The following is an 11,525-nucleotide window of genomic DNA, read 5'->3' as shown; positions in this document are numbered from 1 at the left end:
GCGAGGAGGGGCTGGGTTGCGGGGAGGGGCATGGGGGGGAGGAGGAGGGGGAGGGGGAAGGGGTGGGTTGGGCTAGGGGGAGGGGAAGGGATGAAGGTTGTGTTTTTGACGGAAAAAAAAGAAAAAGAATTTTTTTTTTTTGCACATGATTTTTTGTTTTTTTTAATATAAAAATATATTTTTTTACATGTGGCTGTTTAGGTGGTTAATTAGAGTTCAAATGGATGAAATTAAGGTGAAAAAACAAAAATATCTATGCCACGTCATCAAAGATAACGGCTCACTAATAAAAAATATAACGGAGGTGCTAACTTGAAACAAAATAAAAATTGAAGCAACTTTTTAAATTTGAGGTACTAATTTAAAATTTAAGGTAAAATTAAGTTATTAAATTATAATTTACGCGTAATTGCATATACACTCGTCGATTACACTACTATGAGTTATAAACAAAGCAAATGACAACTGACAAATATCTATAATTTAATATTTACACACAGCCTGTGCTCATCCAATTCCTCGAAAGTCGAAACCAATATAGAGCCCATCAGAGCCGTTAAAGTTTCAGAAACACCCGACGAAACTTGGGTGCGTCCCCTCACACCTAACCGTACCACCAACACGAACTCGGAAAGCAGTAGGGGAGGATACTTTGGTAATTTTGAATTAGAATTTTACACAAACAAGGGGTTAAGTTAAATTAGTCGAAAATAAAAATAAAAATAAAAATATATAAAGAAATAAATAAATAATAGCGTAGCGTAGGATTACAATTTACACTAGTCTTTTTGCAGATGACGGCTGTGAAGCCCAGACGTGAGACGACGACCACTTCCCGATCATTCTCCTCTTCCCCAATTCCCTTCTCACCGGAGATTTTCTTCATTTTCTTCTAATAATTTATAAATCAATTAATTTTGTTCCGGTGGTGGGCTGCGATTCCATGTACTCACACCCACGGTGCGCTTGAAACCATTCACAGAAACCGGTTGGCAGGCGGGGTGGGCCCCTCCCCCACCTGTAAATGTCCTCCACCAGCAGCACAGCCCTCGCCGCCGTTGCCGCCGCGGTGGATCAACTTCACCAGCGCCTGTCGTCCAAACGCAAACTCGACGAATATGGTGGGCCCACCTTCTCCGACGACGAGGACGACGCCGTTCTGTCCGACCTAGTCCACGTCAGAATGAGGAAGGACGAGCCCAACGCTGTCGACACGTCATCCAACACAGCCGCCACCACCACCACCACCACCACCACCAACAACAACAACCAACCTCACTCCTCCCATCTCAATTCCCGAGTCCCCGATGCCCGATCGACCTCTCACGCCGAGTCCACTCGTGCCGAGTCGACCCGGTCCAAAGCCATGCTCCAATTTTTCATCCGAACGATCTCCGAGGGCAACAATCTGGTAATCCAGGCCTACGCGGACGACACGGTGAAATCGCTCCACGAGCGCATACAAACGATCACCGGCATTCCGGTTTTCGAGCAGAGGCTTATATACAGAGGGAAACAGCTGCAGTGGGAGCAGTCGCTCGCCGACTGCTCCATCCAAAACGACGCCAGTTTGCAATTGGTCGGCCGTTTGCGAAGCACCGACCACCCTCAGGCTTGGCAAGTCCTCGAGGACATTGTCTCCACCGCTTTCCGGCTATGCCGCCGCGAAGCCTTGGCTCCGGTCCAGGACCCGTTGAAGCACATCAAGAGCCGCATAAGCCAGTACTTGACCATGACTCAGAAGGAGAAGAACGACTCCGGGATTAGCCATCTCCAGGTCTTCGTGCCGTCGTCGGCCCCATTGGCGTTGCTCATGCTCTACGTTTCGCCGGTTGAAGGTAACAAAGTCATTGCTGAAAATTCGATCAGGTATTTCTTGAATTCGTACCCTACTTTGTTGCCCAGACACTTGCATAATCACTGCGCGCCTATAGTGTTGGAGTTTTGTAAGTTCCTTAGGCAAGTAGGGCTCGAGGACCCTTTGTACGTCTTGTGCCGCGGTGCACTCGGTTCGTTTTTTGAAAACAATGGACATTTGCAGGAGTCTGAGACTGTTGAGGGATTGGTTGGGTTGAAGGAGATTTCTCCATTTGTTAGTGAGCTGGCAAGTAGTTTGTCTAGGGATTTGGTTTTGAGTTTGGAGTCGCCTGCGAGTGGCAGGCCTTTAGCGGATGATGTGCGTGATTTTAAGGCCTTCCTGATCCCTTTGCGTACTGCAATTGCCGAGCAAATGTGTTTTAAGGGTCCCATTTCTGCGTCTGTCAAAGGGAAGGCTTGTAAGCATCCGTTGTACGGGGAAGAGATTGAGCTTCTCCGTGTTATACTTGCTGATTTGCTGAAAAGAATGGCTGACTGCCTTGGCAAAGTGGGAGAGTGTTTGGTTGGAGGGAAAGGAAAGGGGGAGGGTGATGTTGCTCATTCTGGATGGTCTCAGTATCTTGCCATTTTGAAAGAATTGAATGACATTTGTAAACTCTATCAGGGCGGGGAAGAACAACTTTGGACGGTTTTGAGGCTTAGGAGGACTTCATTATGTGCACTAATTGTTAAATTTGCAAAGCGAAGCGACGATCATCAGTGGGTTCTTGAGCACAAAGATGTGCTTGATTTTGAGTCTCGGAGGCATTTGGCAATGATGATGTTCCCTGATGTTAAAGAAGACTATGAGGAGCTGCATGAGATGCTCATTGATAGGTCTCAATTGTTGGCAGAATCATTTGAGTACATAGGACGTGCAGATCCTGAGTCACTGCACGGTGGTTTATTTATGGAATTCAAAAATGAGGAAGCTACAGGTCCAGGTGTACTGCGGGAGTGGTTCTTTTTGGTGTGCCAGGCCATATTTAATCCGCAAAATGCCCTTTTTGTGGCATGCCCTAATGATCGTAGGAGGTTCTATCCTAATCCAGGTGCGCTTCCTTTGGCCTTTTATGTATGGTGTTCTTGAACAACATGTATATTTTGCTTTCCACTTTTGCTTGTATTGATAAAAAAATATAATTTCTTCCTTCTGCGATGACAATTGATTGACTAAATCTTACATAGCATTCATATATATGAAATATAATATTGGTATTGACCCAAGATTTTGGCATATGAATTCAAATTTTCAATGGATCAAGCATTATGAAATACACTAAAAAACATGCATGTAGGTGTGTGTGTGTGTGTGTGAGAGAGAGAGAGAGAGAGAGAGAGAGAGAGAGAGAGAGAGAGAGAGAGAGAGAGAGAGAGAGAGAGAGAGATGATATATGATTACATGCATGTTTTACTTTTCATTGGTTCTCCCTCAATGATGCAGCAGCTGAACTATTAGATATCTCTACTAAATGTTGAGACTGAGTGCTAGAATTATTTAAATCACTGTGTGTGTGTGCCATGTGCAGTTAATTTATGTCGAGGTTGAGACTATGACCAGTAGAGTGATGAGGTGGTATTCTATGAATATGTTTTGGTAACTTGACTACAAGATTTTTTATTTGCTTTATTTTTTTCAGAATTAAATGGACATTGGAGAATACAGACAGGTTAGTTTTGAGTAGCTTGTGTCTTGATTTTAGAAATATTGATGTTAAGGAATGGAAAACATATAACAAGGCCTGTTAGTGTTAGTGTTATCAATAACCAAAATCTTGGTTATCAATATTAGTGTTATTGTTGGTTGTGCTGTAGGCACAAAAAGGGAGGCCACCTAATTCTGCTCAAAATGTTGACTACTAATTTAATTGCATGGACTTTGCTACTTGTGATAGCATTACTCAGTTTTATAAAAATTTGTATCACCTTGTAGTATTTTTCCTGCATCGACTTTGCAAGTTATGCTTCTGTTTTCTGGGAGGACAATTGCTACAATGCAATTCTGACATAGTCTTTTCTGCTTGCAGCATCTAAGGTGGATCCTCTGCACCTTGAGTATTTCACCTTTGCTGGCCGGGTAATTGCGTTAGCTTTGATGCATAAAGTGCAAGTGGGCATAGTCTTTGATCGTGTGTTTTTCCAGCAACTGGCTGGAACTTTATTTTTATCTTTGGAAGACATACGGGATGCAGATCCATGCTTGTATAGTAGTTGCAAGCAGATACTGGAAATGGATTCCGAGTTTATTGATTCAGATGCTTTAGGGTTGACATTTGTTAGAGAAGTTGAGGAGTTAGGATCCAGGAAAACAGTGGAGCTTTGCCCTGGTGGAAAATGCATTGTTGTGACCAGCAACAACAGGGCGGAATATGTTAATCTTCTTATTCAGCATCGCTTTGTCACATCTATCTCTGAACAGGTGTCGCAATTTGCACAAGGATTCGCTGATATTCTTTGTAACCCAAGGCTCCAGTGTTTCTTTTTCCGAAGTTTAGAGCTAGAAGATCTTGATTGGATGTTGTATGGAAGTGAAAGTCCTATTAGTGTTGAAGATTGGAAGGCACATACTGAGTACAATGGCTACAAAGAGACCGATCCTCAAATATTTTGGTTCTGGAAGGTACGCTTTTGGATTCTGGTTTTATTAGCACCAAATATGATTGTCTTGTCTTAGCTTTTACCTTCTTTCTCTTCAGTTTCTTTCGCTACGTACCTGCTGCACACATTAGCATGCTACTTACCTTCTTTCTTTTACCATATGAATTTTTGTATTGTTGGCATCATCTTTGATGTTAAACATCTATGCCATTCAAAATCTAGATATGAGGAAACAGCTATATATGTATGTGACAGTGAATTTATTATATTAGCATGCATTATTATTTTTGTTTGGGGTGTTTACTTATCAATCAATAGAAAAAAAATAAAGAACCATGTAAGAGTTTTTCCAATGCATAACACCTTTATAATTATGCACCTTTCTAAGCTAAATGAACAGTTAGCTCCTTCTAAGCATTATAACAAGTACAGAACATGAGTAGACATGACTGTGATGTTGGACAACACAATGTGGGTGTTAGGATGATAGAGATTTTAAGAAATAGAATAGGTATAGAGAACAAAGAGGGTTTATGGCTGCTGGAAGTTTAGAGAAATAAGAGAGATGGAGAAGAATGTAGAAGGGAAAGAGAGGAGAAGTTAGAGGAGATACCAAGGCACCAAGCCTTCAACAGCACTTAATTTTCAATCATTCAAATCTGATTAGGTTTACATCAAATAGCCTTATTTATAGGCTTCAAATACATTTCCCAAAGACTCCTAAAATACTAAAAGGCTTATTAAAACACTAAAGACTCATTAAATATTATAGAAATATGAAAAGACTCATTAATACTAAAAAATATTGTGTTTTCCTAAGACCCAAATAAATACTCTTAATAACACTAGAATCAAATAAATAGCTGTAATACAACTTGACATTAACTCTAGAGTGACTCTTGATTTATTTGTTTATTTATGTGTTTTTGATATCCGACTCTTAAACTACCATGGACACTTTCTTTTTCGACCAAAAAGGCTTTAGTTTTAGAGTTGGACCAATGAGCTTAGTCTTGGGCTTCCAAAGAGGATACTCCTTTTCTAACCAAGCTGTAGCTACTGTATCAGACTGTTGTTTAACTTGTGTCCTTGGATGTCAGATGCTGCATATTTCAGATAGACGAAGTTTCTTACAAATCACAATGTAAGGCTTTAAATAATGGGTTTGGATTTTGACAATAAGCTGATATTGATTGGAAGAACCATAAAAATACAAGATACAATGTATTTGAATTGGATTTGAAATGACTAGATATGATATGATATAATATAATACAATATTGTGAACTTGAAATGACTAGTTATAATGAATCATTTGAAATCCATGCATATCTTTCATTTGTTCTCATACAAATAATATATTTAATTTATTGATAACATTATATTCAAGCAATTTAACTATAAGAATTAACTAAAATTCCTAGATTGAAATCTCACATTCCAAATGAAACTTAAATGTTATCTTTTCTACTTGGTTGTCTGTATATTGCCTCTTATACCTTCAATATGGCATAGCCTGAACAAGGATGAGTACCCCTTTGTTGGTAAAGAAGAGTTTGAGGGTTTCTTTTTTAGTACGATGAATGCTGAATGATGAAAGTCATGGTTTACAAAATTAAGTTCTGAAGGAGGTTGGTTAGTGTGTGTATGTGAAACTTTTGGGGCTGAAAGTTTGTTGACCTAGTGGTATTTGGGTTATGATGTCGATGTGTATATGTTATTCAGGATGGTGGTTGGCTTTTTTGGCTTTATTAGTTGAATCAACCAACTACTATCCAATAAAGAAATAGAACTTGTGTCTTGTTTCTTGTTTCTCTCATTAATTTATCTATGTATCATTTTATTATTTATTGACATTGTCCAGCTATCTAGTATTCATACATAGATATTAATCACACTAGAATTTTGAAGACAGACTGACAAGCATCTTTATTCACAGAAAATAGTCTTAGCGAACTAGTTTGGTTTAATCATTAATGATAGAAATTGAACACGGAAGCTTTTGCTTGTATGCTTGATGTGATTTTCAACTTAATAACGGTGGGGTAACTAATAAGTCTAGTTTGTTTATTACGTTTCTGCTGAAACTGTGTTACTTTAGTTGGCTGGGGACTTGAGGGGATAGGAGTTAGTTTTCAAATACAACAGACATATAGACTGCATCTTTATACTTGTTTAGATGGTCAGAAATGTACTTTCTAAATATTACAGTTTTACAAGGAAGTTATGAAGCCAATTTTTTTTAATTCTCATTTGAGGAACTTGTAAGGTAAATTTTTGTTTCTGTCAGGCCATGTTGGGTAGGCATTATTCAGGGGTCACATAATCATTGTGTATATATACACGTGTATATATAGGCATAGTGTAATTTTATTTTCTTTTGCCTGGAGTTGGAAGATCGCCTTTGTTCTGCATATTTTCTCCCTTCCTCTTTTGTCTCTGATATCTAGATTTCTAAGTCTTCATAGAGGTAATATCATGGAATGTGAGAAGGCACAACGAAATACATCATTCATGCAAGAAAATCAAAATTCAACTCACAATGTGCGGACACGATGAATTGTCTTATTGTTCCTTCTGCTAGTGCTTGGACATTAGATTTTATGTAAGCTTTCTGAATCAAGTTTTCATACTTGACTCACTTAGGTATTCAACACTGCTTTTAGATATTCTAGTATCAGGTCCACAACCTTAATTTTTTTCAATTGTTCAAATTTGATAAGGTTGAACAAAGTAAAATAGAATGGAGATGACACAACATTATATGCCCACTGAAGTTGTAAGGTTTTGGTTAAAGTTCCTTGAGCTGGCAAACATTCAAGCTTTATCTGGCCTGATCTGTTCTATCTCTCTTCCCTAGTATGTTTTCCAGGAAGGTACAGGGTTTATAAGAAAGCATGACCTGAACTCCCACACTCCACATTGGAAATATGGATCTGGCTGATCAGAAGATCAGGGTCTCAGCATCTTTTTGCACTGGTCATCATTTTATACTACGATGTTGATATAAGCGTGATAGAAAGACAGCAAAAGCAAGCCAAAACTTGCTTTGTTTTAGTAAAGCTTTGAGTGTAGAACTAATACAATTGGCGCTGTTGATGTGGCAGTAGTTGGATGCTCTATTATCAGCTGATAGTAATATGAATCCATTAGTTGTCACCTCTTTGTTTTTGTGGTTGAATTAAAATTATCTCCTTCATTGTGCAGATTGTTGGGGAAATGTCTGCAGAGCAGAGAAAGGTTCTTCTCTTCTTTTGGACCTCTGTGAAGTATCTTCCAGTTGAGGGTTTCCGTGGTTTAGCTTCTCGGCTTTACATTTACAAGTCCTCAGAGCCTTTCAGTCGCCTGCCTTCATCTCACACATGCTTTTACCGGTTGTGTTTCCCACCTTATCCATCTATGGCTGTGATGCAGGGTCGCCTTAACATCATCACCCAAGAGCATGTTGGCAGTAGCTTTGGCACATGGTAATATATTAGTTGCATCTGCATTTTGGGGTAAAAAGGGGGATTTGACTGCACATAGAAAGACTCGTTCGTACTCAGCTTGTACAGATTGTAGGATACTGTCATCGACTTTTCTTGACATTGGATTATGTTAGAAGGTGCTGTAGTTGTGTTTTCTTTGTTGATGGTTTGCAATGTCATTGCCCTTTTTGTCAACTGTTTATATAGGTATAGTATAAATAAATCAGGAGGCAGGAAATAAGAAAAATTTCTCTGCTCAACGGATGTTGCTTTTCATGACATGTTTAGTACACACAGATCATGCAATGACATGCCAATAGCAAATCTATACAAAGATTTACCCATCTCTGCCCTACTATATTATGCTATGGTAATTATTTCCCTCATTGATGTACTTTCTAGTCTCTGGCTATTTATATATATGAATTATCTTTTTTAAGTTTGTCTGCAAATGTTGCTGTAATATATGTATGTCATTTTGTGTATCGAATGCATGCTCTTTGTCCGAGTGGCATCACATTTTTCCTGTGCGACAGTTGAATCCAATGCTTTTGGGACCCCATTGCCCTTACAATTACAGGTTTTACAGCATGCATGCATATACAGGATCCTACATGCTTCTTAAAAACACAGATTCACAACAGTGGTACTGTTACCTCATTTTGAATTTTTAGATTTATTCAAGGATTTTATTGGGAGAAACATATGTTGGATAAAATATTTACACAATTTATGGATAAATACCTTCCGACTTTGTTATTCCCACTTTTTTTTTTTTTTTTTAATTCCATGTATCCGTATGTGAAATTGTGGCTTGGGCCATGGGTAGCATAGGCATTACCAAGGCCTTCAATCATTATAGGGATTATCATCACATTATATGGATGTTATCTCCAAAAGCTGAAGATCCCAGAAATCCCCCCTGGCCTTCACCCCCTGTTTTCTCCTTTGTTAGGTCTCTGACATGAAATAGTAATATACTATGATTGTATTATCATATGCTTTGATATTATTATAATCAATTCAACTATTCAAGCAGCTTTTTCTGGAGCAGCTGGAGTTCATAATATGTTGTGGGTTCCTTCTATTGTTTGCATTTTCTTTTGAGAAATGTTGTAGGAGCAGTCCTTAACGTGCAATGATCTATTAATCCTGGTGTGTTTTGGACCAGATTTGTGTTTCATTTTTCAGCTATTTAGGAGGGAATCGAACCCTATATTTATTCTAATCCTAACCTAACCTTTATCCCACTCATCCTCGTCACTTTGATTAATTCCTAGGGCTTGAACATATTTGTGTTTCTTCTACACCATTTTCTCAATGAATTGTCTAGATTGCTTATGAAATGGCCAATTAGGTCTACCCTACAATTTATGCATGTAAGAAGTAAATTGAAAACTTGGGATTAGGAACCACCACATTGTATGAGTCCTGGGTTTCCATTGTTGGAACACTAAATATAGATGGTATTATGAACAATGAAAAAGGAACATGTCAAACCTCATCCAACAAAACTGCATGTTTGGTATTATGCCCAAAGCTTATATGAGCCGTGACTGGATTTTAGAAAATGCCAACAAGAGCGAGAGTCAGAAAAGTTTTTAACATAGGAAATGTAGTGGTCTATACCAAAACAAGAATATATAAGAGCAATAATATTATTCAAAACTAACATAAATCACACCCCTTTCACACCATATCAATTACAGCTCATCAGACCCTCTTAGACATCCTCAAACATATCATTATTAACCTTATAGCATGTATACAGACCTATAGATAGACCAAGGTGCTTGCTACAAGTGTAGATTCCAAATGCCAAAACACCATTCATTTAAATTTAAAGCCTTACCATAATTATAAAATAAAAAATAAATAGAAATGTAACTAAAAAGCCGACCAACTTTGACACATGCAACCTCAAAAAGGAGAACCCCCCACAAACATGTCTGAATCTCTGATCATATAATATAAATTCTCTTCTACTCCTCAGTCTTCTTAACTGGAACTTCTGTGGTAGCCTCCTCCTCTGCTTCAACTGGTTTCTCTTCCTCAACTGGGGCTGCTCCTGGTGCCTCATCAGTTTCAGTGGTCTTTTCTTTGGTCTCAGCCTCTGCAACAGCAGCCTCTGCTTTCACCTCTTCTTCCACTGTTTTCTCTGCTTCTGTTGCTGCCTCCTCCTCTGTCTCAGCCTTGGCTTCCTCTGCCACCTCCTTGGTCTCAACTTCAGCAGGTGGAGCTTCGGCTTTGGGGGCAGCGGCTTTCTCTGCCTCTGTCTCTGGTTCAGCCTCTGGCTCTGCTGGTGTTGTTTCCTTTGGCTCTTGGGTGGTTGGTGTCTCAGACTCAGGGGCAGCTGGTGCAGCCACAGGCTCTTCTACGGTTGTCTCAGTCTCCTCATGAGTCTTGGTCACCTCAACTGTCTGTGCCTCATTCTCTTGTAGAGCTGGTGCTGGTGCAACCTTCAACCCCACCAAGTTTTGTCAAACAATGATCAGTCATAATCTTAATTGGTTAGCTAACTCACCACAAGAAAAAAAAAAAAAAAAAAAAAAGTTACAGAATTAAGCTAGTAGTTTTTAAGATGATCTGACATTCATATACATCATAGCTAGCTTAGATCATATAACATAATGTTAACAATAGTGGTGGTAGATTGATTGAAAGGTCCAAAGTGAGTTTGATATATGCAAAAGTTCGTCACAAAATTCAGCACCACCCCACATGCTGCTTAATTATTGATGCTCCTGGTTATTGATGTACTAATTTGATTGTTCCTCAATCACGGTGAAGTTAAGAAAGAATTAATTACAAATTGAATGATCACTATTCTCATATGGATGGATCACCAGCTAAGCGAACAATGACAGGTGGCACTGCATGAGCCTTAAACAGGCAGATCACATATCACAAGCATGAAGAAGACACTGATTTATCAATTGAAGCAGACCAGATTTAAATTGTATAAACAAGAACAGAACTGATATATCAAATGACAATTAAAGCAAGTAAGTTTCTACACTGCTTAATTAGATCACCACCAGTATAATGGTGGACTGAACTATGAACTGTCACCACCTAAATACAGAAAGGTTGTTTTAAAACCAAAGACCACCAAAACAAAAACAATACCAATATGGCTCTAATTACCTCAACAGTGGCCATTTCTAGAGCAAAGGGTAGTGAAAATGAACAGAAAATTGGGAAAATAGATGCTTCAAGATTAGAGATGGAAGGAGTAAAGAGCAATTGCTAGTGAGTGAAGAAATGATCAATGTGAGAGCTATATATAGATGTGTGAGTGCTTCAATCTATTTAAAAGAATAGGAGAAAGCAAGAGGGGGAGTGTAACTGTGTAAGTGTGAGCACTTGAAGAATCTTTTAGCATGCAATTTGACACCTCATGTCACTGACACAAATTAAAGGACATTAACTTGTCTAGTTGTAAATGTTTTTGGTTTGTTTTTTTCTTTTTAAGAATTAAAGTATATTTGTATAAGATTTTTCTAATGCAAATGGCTAGCTTTAATTTGTAGACAATGAATTAGAATGCCAAATGGTGGAGGCCATTTCTCATATCAGCATCATATGTATCTTTTGAGTGGG

The 11,525-nt window shown here is 38.7% G+C and overlaps 2 protein-coding genes across 3 annotated transcripts; one reads left to right on the top strand and one right to left on the bottom strand.

The window, feature by feature from the left end:
- Positions 1-779: 779 nt before the first annotated feature.
- UPL5 (ubiquitin protein ligase 5) lies at positions 780-8,374 on the top strand. Of its 2 annotated transcripts, XM_086228879.1 has the most exons (4): positions 780-2,909; positions 3,498-3,527; positions 3,885-4,477; positions 7,663-8,374. In XM_086228879.1, exons 1-4 carry the CDS (start codon positions 1,025-1,027, stop codon positions 7,924-7,926), a joined length of 2,772 nt encoding a protein of 923 aa, XP_086085005.1. In that variant the 5' UTR covers positions 780-1,024; the 3' UTR covers positions 7,927-8,374. The 2 variants fall into 2 exon arrangements, with proteins under 2 accessions (XP_086085005.1, XP_086085006.1); XM_086228880.1 differs by lacking the exon at positions 3,498-3,527.
- A 1,275-nt stretch (positions 8,375-9,649) lies between these two features.
- LOC147299755 (uncharacterized) lies at positions 9,650-11,220 on the bottom strand. Its single transcript, XM_086229286.1, has 2 exons — positions 11,070-11,220; positions 9,650-10,381 (listed from the first exon to the last, which is right to left on the bottom strand). The coding sequence occupies exons 1-2, from the start codon at positions 11,082-11,084 to the stop codon at positions 9,905-9,907; spliced, it is 492 nt and encodes a 163-aa protein (XP_086085412.1). The 5' UTR covers positions 11,085-11,220; the 3' UTR covers positions 9,650-9,904.
- Between the last annotated feature and the right edge of the window lie 305 nt (positions 11,221-11,525).

The sequence above is a fragment of the Dryas octopetala genome, chromosome 1 (assembly GCF_963921425.1).
Source record: "Dryas octopetala chromosome 1, drDryOcto1.1, whole genome shotgun sequence".
Classification (NCBI taxonomy): domain Eukaryota; kingdom Viridiplantae; phylum Streptophyta; class Magnoliopsida; order Rosales; family Rosaceae; genus Dryas; species Dryas octopetala.
This window is presented reverse-complemented; position numbering and strand designations above follow the sequence as displayed.

Coding starts and splice junctions, on each gene's coding strand:
- UPL5 (XM_086228879.1), top strand. CDS start 1,025: ATGTCCTCCACCAGCAGCACAGCCCTCGCCGCCGTTGCCGCCGCGGTG. Junction 2,910..3,497: donor GAGGTTCTATCCTAATCCAG/GTGCGCTTCCTT, acceptor TATTTTTTTCAG/AATTAAATGGACATTGGAGA. Junction 3,528..3,884: donor ACATTGGAGAATACAGACAG/GTTAGTTTTGAG, acceptor TTCTGCTTGCAG/CATCTAAGGTGGATCCTCTG.